Raw genomic sequence first — 11,415 nt, forward strand, 5'->3', positions numbered from 1 at the left:
ACGAAACATCAACAATTTTCCACCCCATAATCAGCTCAACTTTCCGATTGTACCACGAATCACTCAATTCATAAGTATTTTGTTCGGTATTTTGTGCCTTCAAACCTGGAATACTCTCTCGGAGATAAAGAACTCCGACAAGTACCCCAGAAATACGGAATCGCTCAGTATTTCCTCACGTCTTAGACTTGTTTTCCCACAGACGGCGCCAGTTGATGAGTATAGAATTAAGCTAAGTATTTTGACGGAGAGAATATTTCTTTTACTTTCACCTGAATTTTTGTATATGAGAGAGAGAAACTTTTTAGTATTCTTAAGTGTGGTGAATATCGTGTCTATATTATTATGAGGATGAGCTATTTATAGAGGTTACAAGAAGGGTATTACAGTAATTTTACACTAGTACACGCGCTCCGCGCTCTAACTACCTAGACCTGAGCTTATACATTATGAAAATGTGTCAGACTTTTTGTCGGCTCTAGCTCTAGGACTGCTTCTCTGACTTGACTCTGAGTCGCTTCTCTGGTAACAACTTCTCTGACTTGGTCTGGAGCTCCAGCTCTCGAACTGCTTCTCTGACTTGGTTTGGAGCCTCTTCTCTGGTAACGGCTTCTCCGACCCAGTCTTCTCTGACATGGTGGTTGGGTCTTCTCTGGTTTGATCTTTTCTGGAATATTAAAAATTTACTTCATCTGTTCACAAAAAATAGACATTTTTTTGTCATTTTGAAATATGCACAAAAATTAGTCTTTTTTTTAATTTTTGAAAATTTTCTATCATATGACGATCTTATTTTCCCAATACTTTTATGCACGAGAAGAGTATTTATTAACTATTTTATTAGAATTCAAAGTAATATATAGTCGATGGAGGAAGATCGTAATATTTATTCATCTCTTCAAAGTACAGCATGTGAAACGAGAGAAGACAACTTTAACTATTATGGACCAACAAACCATACTAAAGCAAAAAGGGAAAACTTTCCCGTGAAAGAAGTACATAATACTTTTTATTCTAACTTTATAATTAAAACCACGACATATAATGGTAGTAAAGTAGACAGAGATGGAGTTAATGAAAAAAACATGAGAAAATATATAGAAAATAAAGAAACTTAACCAACTCCTGCATGCATCTGCCCCACGAGAGAAATCATATCTTCACATCAACTCTCCACCTCTCTCTCTCTACATTCTCACTCCTCACTTTTCACAACTGCAACTTCCTCAGCCGGTTGCTTCACCTCATCAGCCGGCGCAGCCTCGGCGGCGGCTTCCTCCGCCGGAGCTGCAGCCTCCGCCTCCCCCTCCACCTCAGCCTCGGGCTTCTCGGAGGTTTCTTCCTCCTCGGCCGCGGGCTTCTCTGGAACTTCTTCTTTCGCTTCCTCGGCTGAATCCTCCGGTGTCGCGGTCTCAGCGGCTGGCTCTTCCGCCGGAACTTCCTCAGGCTCGGCTTCTGGAGCCGGCGGCTCGGTCTCCGGCGCAACTGGTTTCTCTACTGGAGCAACTTCTTCAGCTGCTTCCTGCGGTGCTGCTTCGGCAATCGCCGCTGCCAGAACCTTCGTCGCCACCGCCGTCTCTTGCTCCGCCGTGGCGATCACTTCCTCCTTCGGTAGAGTCTCCGGGACTGGCGCTGGTGCTGATTGAACCTATACATAAAATTAAATAAAATTTTATTGCATATTAAGATTTTGTGTGTTTATAAATAGAAATAATTATAATCAACTAAATTTATTCAGAACTTGAACTGGCATATTCGATCTAGTTGATCATCTAAATTTAACATTGATATTGTAACTAAGGAAGATCAATATAAATGTATTAAGATCTATAACGGTGGACTCGAACTTGAAACCTTTGTCCTCAGACATTAATCACTCTATCACTGTTCCAATACATGCACAGTAACTAAGCAACATCAACTTATTCGAAGACGAGCTGGATTTCACTGGTATATAGTATGACCATGAGATAATCTATAATAAAAATTTATGTGAGAATTATTGTATGTACTAAATCAAAAGCAGTTGTTTTATAAAAAATAAAATTAAAAGCAGTTGTAGAGAACTTTGAGGAAGAAAGTAGTACCTCAGCTGTAGCCATTGTTTTCTCAAAATTATGGTGTGTGGAGGAAGAAATGAATATACAACTCTTTCCAATTTAGAGCAGAGAGTATTGGCTAGCTAATCTGATGGTGGAAACTAAGCTATTAGCGAAGGTATTTATAGGAATGTAAATCAGCTATTTCAAAATTAAAATAATTATGAAAAAGTAGAGAGGGATGGGAGCACTAAAGGAATCTTGGGAGATTTACATCTCATTTGATCAGTGATCTACATATGACACATTAGCTAGGCTAGGTCTAGTTGTAAATGTTTCTACTTTACAATAAAATTGATGGTACAAGAATTGAGTTTTTAGGAACATTTCTTTCTAATATTAATACGTACGTATATAATGGGATAAATTATTGAACTTTCATCAAATTCTGATTTTATATATTAATTTAAAAATATATTTTTAAATTGATATGCAAATTCAGAATTTCATAAAATTCAATAATTCTCATAAAATTATTCCTAAGGGGACATTAACTTTTGAGGATTAGTCTTCAGAGATAAAATTAGTAAGACTTATTCTTTATTTACTTAGACGGGTTGGAACTTTAGGATATATATATCCGAATTGAGCTAGTTGTGCTTGATTCATATCCCATTGAAAATGTAAGATTGAAACAATTTTAGTATGAAGGATAAAAATATTCAATCATCTATAATATTCCTTTCGTTCCAACGAAGTTGAGTAGTATTACTTTTCGGATCGTCTGAACAAAATTGACTTGTTTTTCTTTTTGGAATAAATTAAAGTTACTTTTTCATTCACTTTCTCTTTTATTTTACTTTTTCATTCACTTTTTTTATTTCACATTTTAACTAAACATTAGCTTCTTAAATACCGTGCCCAAAAGAAACGCATTACCTTCATTAAAACGGAGAAAGTATTAATCCTGTAAATTAAAATAAACGTCTTTTAAATATATATACATACATATATATTGTGTGATAAAACCCTTCGGAATGGGCAGAGGCACATGGTGGATGCCACATCTCATTTGTCCATTCATATCGTTTTCTTAAAGGGATTTTTGTATTCTATGAATTAGCAGTGCGTGTAGGTGACTATCCCCATCATGCTTTCATGTTCCATAAATCTCATCAAAATAGCTTTTTTCCAATTGGAAATTCTCTCGATTTTATTACTTTATTAAAAAAATAGCATATATGGCTTTTTGTAATACAAAATTCATACTATATCATAAATGTATTATATATTACAAAAATATCTAAATAATTTGGAAAATAATTAAACTAGTACGTACTTAATTACTTCGAATTAAAAACCGCTCACCGAAAAAAAACAAAAACCTTAATTTGGTATTTTAACTTTATCATTTGGATTAGACTGCACCAGCCTAGCATCAGCATGCTAGTTCATGGTAATACATTTTCTGCATATACAAAACATATTATTCAAACTTATAATTTTGATTAGATGTAATAATTAGTTCGATTATTTAAGATCAGATCAACAATAATTAAACCCAAAGGCCAATTAACTGAAAAATTTTCCCCAACCCAACCACATACTCAAATTTAGTTTCTGATCTCTCATGCCAATGCTAATTCCGGCTGGCACTGTTGATGAATACTTTGTTATTATTATTAAATTGCGATTTTATTAGGAAAAAAAAGAAGAGAAAACCTAAAAGAAACCCTTGAAAGCACAAGAAAAGCAGACTAAGGGCCGAGCCTCATTAAAACCTTTTCACAGAAAACCCAGTGGGAAAAACCGTGAAAAGGGAAAAGAGTACCCGTCTAAAAACAAAAGCAAAAAGAGGGGAGAAGCGGAAGGGAAAGTTTCGGGAACTCCGGCCTAACCATCGTCCCCAAACGATCCCGGCTTTTCCCCCCCAAACAACAAAAGAGCAGAGGCAAATGGCCGGATTAATGCCGTCGCCAAAGTGCCAACCAATAAAGGCAACACGGCCGGAAAGAAACCATCGCCTGTTGCCCGGAAAGAACAAACCCAGATAACAAAAGAAAGTTACATGGCCGGTTATACGCCGTCGCCAATAACTTTCGATAACATCCCACAAAGAAAAGCACGCCAAAAGCCGGTAATAATCATCAAACGAAATCATCAAGAAAGAAGCAAGTCTGCAAGCATCGGCCGGTGATACGCCGTCGCCGGATACTAGACAGCTCGCCCTGTCCGACCCCCTATCTTTCATCCACCACCAGACCTACGAAAAGCTCACACAACCAGAGTCATGAACACAACCAGAAACGCTGCCCACCCCAGCCACCAGCAGCAGCGAAAACTCCAAACCAGAACCCCTAAACCAAGCACCCCAAGTGTTCGAGGAAAAGTCCCAACGAGTTGTCAACTTACAATAACTCCAAATCCCGTCGATCCAACGACCCCAAAACAAGAACCAACATAACCGAGTGAAACCCAAGCCCTGATCCCTACCAGATACACTGCCCGACCCAACCACCAACAGCAGCAAAATCTCCAAAACAGAAACACGAAACCGAGAACACCAGGTGTTCGAATAAAAGCCCAAGTGAGGTTTCAACTTATAACTAACGCAAATCACCCAAAACTTATCAGCCCCACCACCAAAAATCTTTGTCCAACAAAAAAGAGTGCACCACTCCAGCGCATGACAAGCGAAACAGTACCGACCCATCCAAGAAGAACCCACCCCACCGAGGGCAACACCAAGAGCACAAAGCAAACAAGAAAGGTCTCCACTGAAGCAAGAAGACCAGAATCTCAGCATTAGAATTTAATACGAACCCTGCTATGTGTGGCCATATCAAGAGCCACAACATTCTTAATTTCCTCAATCGCAAACGGCCACCAGCCCTCGGAACGATTTTGATTTGCCATGAGATCCGCAGCCGTGTTTCTTTCCCTGTAAATGTGAGACACTTGAAAGTTAAAGTTTGAGAGTAAACTTAAAGTCCTCTTCCACATAGCCATGAAACGCCACGGGATGTCATTAGAACGTGAGGTCAAAAGGTTAACAATGTAAGTAGAGTCAGCCTCAATCCAAAGGGAACACCATCCTCTATTATCAGCGATATTAATAGCATGAATGGCAGCGAGTAACTCAGCTTCAAAAGCGAAACCGACTCCACCTTTAAAATGGAAATATCCACGAACCCATCCAAAATTATCACGAAAAACTCCGCCAGCGGCAATATTTCCTGGTGTACCCAACGCAGAGCCGTCAGTATTCACCTTTATCCAATGCCCGGCTGGGGGCCACCAATGGACCTCAATCATGGTGGGAGGCGCCGCAGTACGTGTAGAAACCCCAATATTTCTGAGAAGCAAATAATCAGTCCAAGAGTTACTGGCACAACCGAGCTTGGGAAAGTGAGAATCCATTTCCTTAAACATAGACTTAAGAAATCCCGTAATAATATTCGGATGGAAACCAACATCATTGAAAATCGCTTGATTACGACAATCCCAAATTTTCCAGAGTAAATTCATAATACCCGCTTTCCAAAAAGAGACCACTTGCGTGCTAAAATTCTCATGCCAAGCCGCCATAAAAAATAGGTACTCCGCTTTCCCAAACCACGTCAAAAAATCAGTCCACACTTTCTTCAGCGCCCTGCATCTCCAGAACAAATGATCAATTGACTCCTCATCCTGACAACAGATGACGCAACGATTAGGGCCTGCCATGCCACGTCGAACAAGCCCATCGAACATAGCCATTTTCCTGTGAATAATTCTCCAACAAATCAAAGAGCGACGCTCCGGGATGAACTTTTCCCAAATCCAACGACCCCATCGGACCTCAGGAAAACGATGGTTCTGAGCAGCATAGGCCGAAGCCGCAGTCACATTTCCAGTAACAGAATACTTCCAGAAACGAGTATCTTTTTCCTCCCCAATAGGCAGCAGCAAGATATCAACAACTATATCCGGAAAATTAATGACAAAATCAGCAGTGAAATGCCAGATTCCATCAAAAAAATAATCACTAACCGCTTGAGTAAAGAAATCCATCATAAAAGGCGAAATATTGAGTTTATCCCACAACTTATACCCTAGCCAATCATCTCGCCAAAAGTAAGTGTGATCACCAGTCCCAACATAAGAATAAGATTGATCAATCAAATTATTCACATGCTCACGAACACCCGTCCAAACCGGAGAAGACGCCAGATAGCCTTTGGTATAACCAAACCTCGTCAGATACCTCGTGCTCAAGATGGAGTGTGCGAAATCAGTTCCTTGCACCAGTTTCCAAGCCATTTTCATCAGAAAACTTTTATTCATATTCGAGAACGACCTAATCCCCAAACCTCCTTCCACGCGAGACGCACAAGCCCGAGACCAGCTAACTGAACAGGACGGTTTTTTGCTCACATTACCGGTCCATATGAAGTTGCGGCACTTCCTATCAAGGTTGTAAATAAGCGATTTGGGCCAACGATACACCATCATCGAATGCGTAACCGAACTCTGTATAACAGATCGAACCAAACATATACGCCCTGCCATCGAAAGATGCAGACCCTTCCAGTTAGAGAATTGGTTAACAATCTTGTCATGAATGGCCATGAAATGCGAAGCCTTAATACGACCATTGAACAGAGGGACTCCCAGATAAGTGGCCGGCAGAGAGCCAAGAGCAAAACCCAAGTCCCGAGTAACTCCATTCTTGATAGAGTTAGACACGCCAGAGCTAAGAACACGTGAGACTTGGCGGAATTACAAAGCTGACCAGAAAGCTCACCATAGAAGTTGAGAATCCCTTTGATCTTACGCGCATTTTTCACAGTAGCTTTACAAAAAATCAAGATGTCATCCGTATAGAAGAGATGGGTGGGAAAAACCGACCTCCTACTAAAATCCATAGGAACCAGATGCTGTGATCTAACACAATTCAAGAATAAATGGCTCAAGACATCTTCAGCGATACCAAAAAGAATAGGAGAGAGAGGATCACCTTGTCTCACCCCTCTAGAGCAAGCAAAATAGCCACTCAACGACCCATTATAAAGAATGGAGACGCGAGCAGAGGTAAAGATGATAGAAATCCATCTAATAAATCTCTCATAATAACCAGTCACACGAAGAACCTGAAAGATAAAATCCCAACTCATCGTATCAAAGGCCTTATGAATATCAATTTTGCAAGCCATGTTTGATCGACGCCCTGTACGGTTCATGCAACAGAACCCTTCGGAACCCAACATAATACAATCGTGGATTGAACGCCCACTAATGAACCCAAATTGGTTCGGAGAAACACCAGCCGCCGCAACCACACTCAGTCTAGTCGCCAAAATTTTTCGAAATAATCTTGAAGAAGAAATTCGAGAGAATGATAGGTCGTAGATCCGCCACAGTATCCACGGTTTACTTTTTGGGAATAAGAATCAGCGTACTGGCATTACATCCAGAAGGTAAATACGAGTTGAGGAAAAAGGCTCTAACAGCACGAAAGATGTCGTCTTTTATCGTTTTCCAACAATTCTGATAAAAATGACCAGAGAAGCCATCGGGCCCAGGAGAGCTATTAGCATCCATACCAAAAACCGAAGCCATAATTTCCTCATCAGTAGGAATACCAGTAAGAATGTCATTCTGCTCATCAGAAACATAAGGATCAATAATCGCCTCAATCATAACCCTATCCACGTTAACTCTCCCCGCCCCTGTAAACAAGTTTGAGAAGAAATCAATTATGTGCTGTTGAATGGCCTCGCAATCATAAGAAATCGAGTTTCCAATCTGAAGATGCTCAATTCGCGTAGAATGCTTACGGAACCGAATGAGACGATGGAAAAAGGAACTGTTTCTATCACCATCAGTTAACCAAGTTGCCCGACTTTTTTGCTGAAGAAGAATGTTTTTCCGCGCCAAAAGAGTACTTAAATACGCCTGAGCGTCGACCTCCTCGTCAAAATACTCGTCGGTATAACCCAGATTCAAAATCTTATTTGAACCTCCATAAGCTTTTGTTGCCCTTCCTGAATTTGAATATCCACATGTCCAAACACAGTTTTGTTCCAAACTCGAAGATCCCCGCGAAGTCTTCTAAGTTTGTACATGACCCTGTAAATTGGACAGTTAGCATCCACCAAACCCGTCCAAGAAGAATCCACCATTTCCTGAAAATTAGGGTGAGACACCCACATATTGAGGAACTTAAAAGAACGACGCCCATTATCCAAGCCAGCTCTACACTGTAAAACCAGAGGAGAGTGATCAGAGGTGAGACGCGGCAGAACATGCGTATTAATCCCCATCCAAAGAACAGCAAAACTGGAAGAGAAAATGGCTCTATCGAGCAACGATTCCACATGACAAGGAAAAAACCGGCGACCAGACCAAGTAAACCGAAGACCCGAAGTGGGCGACTCTATGAACTCAGTGGCAGCAATAAAATCACAGAAATCCCGACAGGAGCTTCGAGAAGGCGACACCAAACTCCGACGCTCATGCGCTCCCTTAACGGCATTAAAATCACCAATAAAGATCGTGTTCCCGTCAACGAAAGTGAGAAGCTCAATCCATAACGAACGACGAGCAAGAGAATCATTAGCTCCATGCACCACAGCGATACGGAAACTCTTCGATTGCCAAACATAGTCAGCAATAACCGTCTGAGCTGAAGAGTGAATAATCTGAGAGCTCACCGAAGGATGAGCCAACAACCAAATATTAGAGCAGCGAGGCTGCCTACAATTTTGATGACGAGGGACCAGATTAATAGATCTCCAGAAACTCCGTCTAACTTTATGAAACTTTTTCTTAGGCTCAATCAAACCCAAGATCAAAGGCGAGAAGGAACGACAATGTTCCTTAAGAAGATTTTTGGATTCGTCCGTCAGGCCACAGACGTTCCAAACAAGGATATTCATAGAACTAATGGAGAGTCCTGGACTGGGAGTTGCCCAGATCCGCTTCATTACCCCACTGCTTGTGTACCACGCTATCCATTGCATGCAAACTATCAGTGTTACTATAATCCACCATGAAATCACGTGGCTTGTGTCCCGCCTCCACTGATTTCCTTAATCGATTTTTAATACTCTCTTGCTGCATCTGAAGCGCTTTGTTATGATTACGAGCTGCCTGATCTTGTCTGGACGGACGACCTCGGCCACGTTTGGGAGGATCCTCTTTCGCAGCCGAGACTTCAAACCCCAGCGCAATATTAATCCCTGAAGACAAACCGTGCGTCTCCTTCGATCCATCAATCTCCTGTAAAACATCTTTCTCACTATCCACAGTAGAAGCCTGCTGTATCACAATCTCACTATTATCGAATCCCTCCACACTAGAAGCCTGCTGAACCTTAATCTCATTGTGACCCGCAACATCCACTTTTTTCCCTATCGGACCAGAATCAACTCTTGTAGGTGTAGACTTGTCCCTTCCCGTCGAGCTGTCCGAGTCAAGAACCTCATTCAGCCTCGGGGAAGTAAGTTCAGTATCATGAACTATCAAAGTCTCCATCGCATGCAGACTACCCACGTTTTGGTCTTGATGTAAATCTTGCTGCGAACCCGTTCCACCATCAGTGTCATGAATTTCCATCTCAACCAGAGCTTGAAACCTGTTCTCATTGGTCCTCGTCGAATTATCCAAGTCCAGCCTCTTTTTACACACCGCCTCAAGGAGATCCGGTCCCGTGACCTCATTTTGTTGTTTACCAGAATCGGCAGCAGGAACATCCGCAGATTCCAAAACTTTTCCTGAGGACTTGCCAACAACATGCCATTCCGGCTCTTTCGATATGATCACTTCCTCAGCGGCCTTGGACCTTCTTCCTTTCCGACATTTATCCACCGAGTGCCCAGTTATTCTGCATCGAGTGCAAAAGAGCGGGAGATACTCGTAGCTGAATTCAATATTAAAGGAATATTCACTGATTTATGCCTAATTGTTCTAATTTTAGGGGTTTGCATGTGCTTATTTTAAGATTAATCTTCTGGAAATTGGTGCGTTTTATGGTCTATTTTATGCTTTGCAGGAGATTTAGGTTTTCGAGATGAAGAGTGCAAATCTTGGAGAGTTTGGGCTAAAAATCGTATGTTTGTGTCCACTCTGGCACGTCAGAGAAGCGAAGCGAGCGCGGAATGCCAGAGGAATCACTAGCAGCGAAATCACTAGCCAGAGGAGTCATGCATGCCAGAGAAATCGGATGCGCCAGAGAAATCGAAGCGCCAGAGAAATTGAAAATGCCAGAGGAATCATAAGCGTCAGAGAAGTCGCTAGTCAGAGGAGTCGCTAGTCAGAGGAATCGAGAAGTCAAAGCAGAGGAATCACCTATTCCTCTGCCAAGAAGCGCCAGCATCAGAGAAGTAAAGTCCAGCGCTCAATAGTCAGAGAAGCCAGAGAAATCGCCGTTCCTCTGGCGATAGCAGAGAATTCACCGTTCCTCTGGCGAATGCCAGAGCGGAAGCCATTTCGCTGGCGAGAGCCCCGAATTCGGCCGGAGTAGGAGTGTTCCCAGAGCGCGCGTTGCAGCTGGAAGTTGCCTTATTTTGCACGATTCTATTGCCTTTAGAATTCTTCTTTGCATGGCAACTTCCATGGTGATCCTTAGGAAATTGAAGTCTATAAATAGGGCCATACTTTTCATTGTAAAGAATCCAATCAATCTTTTGCCCTAGTTTTAGACGCCATCTTGGAAATCTGTTGGCATCCGAAGCTTAGGAATTTACTTGCTTTCATAGTTTCAAGTTTTTATTGTTCTAAGTTAGATTTCAATTTCGTTTTTAGTTTAGTTTCTTGGATTGTGATTGCGTGACACGATTACACGTTCAAGGATTTTACGGTATTTCGTATTTAATTTAATTTATTTCTGTTTAATCATGTTTACGTTTTTCATTCATGTTTATGCTTTCTTCTTAATTATGCAATTTAAATTATGCACTTTAGTTTATGCCTAGATTAGAAGTCTTTACTTTTACAAGTATTTACTTTCATAAGTAGGTTTAATTTAAGTTCTTTAAAATCTTGTCTAGGGTTTAATAGTTCAATTTGCCTAGCTTAGTTTTACAATTCGGTTTTTACTTAAGTTTTTAATTCTAAGTTTTAGTTTAATAATCAATCTCTTTACTGCTTTCTTTATTGTTTTTCCTGCGATACTACTAAAAGCCCTTAAAGACTTTCCTTGAGAGATGACACTGGGTCAGCTTACCATCACTAGAATGTCCTTGTCCTATTGCAAGTCAAACTAGAGGTGTTCTAGGTTGAGTCAAATTTTGGCGCCGTTGCCGGGGAAAGTTTTAGGCGTTTTAGTTGTGTCGTTTTCACTTGCTTTATTTAATTTCCAGCGTTTCTCGTTCTTGTTTTTACGTTTCTTCCA

The 11,415-nt window shown here is 41.0% G+C and overlaps 1 protein-coding gene across 1 annotated transcript; it reads right to left on the bottom strand.

Moving 5' to 3' along the window:
• Nucleotides 1-867: 867 nt before the first annotated feature.
• LOC131011267 (uncharacterized) lies at nt 868-2,333 on the bottom strand. Its single transcript, XM_057939053.1, has 2 exons — nt 2,088-2,333; nt 868-1,648 (listed from the first exon to the last, which is right to left on the bottom strand). The coding sequence occupies exons 1-2, from the start codon at nt 2,100-2,102 to the stop codon at nt 1,196-1,198; spliced, it is 468 nt and encodes a 155-aa protein (XP_057795036.1). The 5' UTR covers nt 2,103-2,333; the 3' UTR covers nt 868-1,195.
• Nucleotides 2,334-11,415: the final 9,082 nt, after the last annotated feature.

The sequence above is a fragment of the Salvia miltiorrhiza genome, chromosome 2 (genome assembly GCF_028751815.1).
Source record: "Salvia miltiorrhiza cultivar Shanhuang (shh) chromosome 2, IMPLAD_Smil_shh, whole genome shotgun sequence".
Taxonomy (NCBI): domain Eukaryota; kingdom Viridiplantae; phylum Streptophyta; class Magnoliopsida; order Lamiales; family Lamiaceae; genus Salvia; species Salvia miltiorrhiza.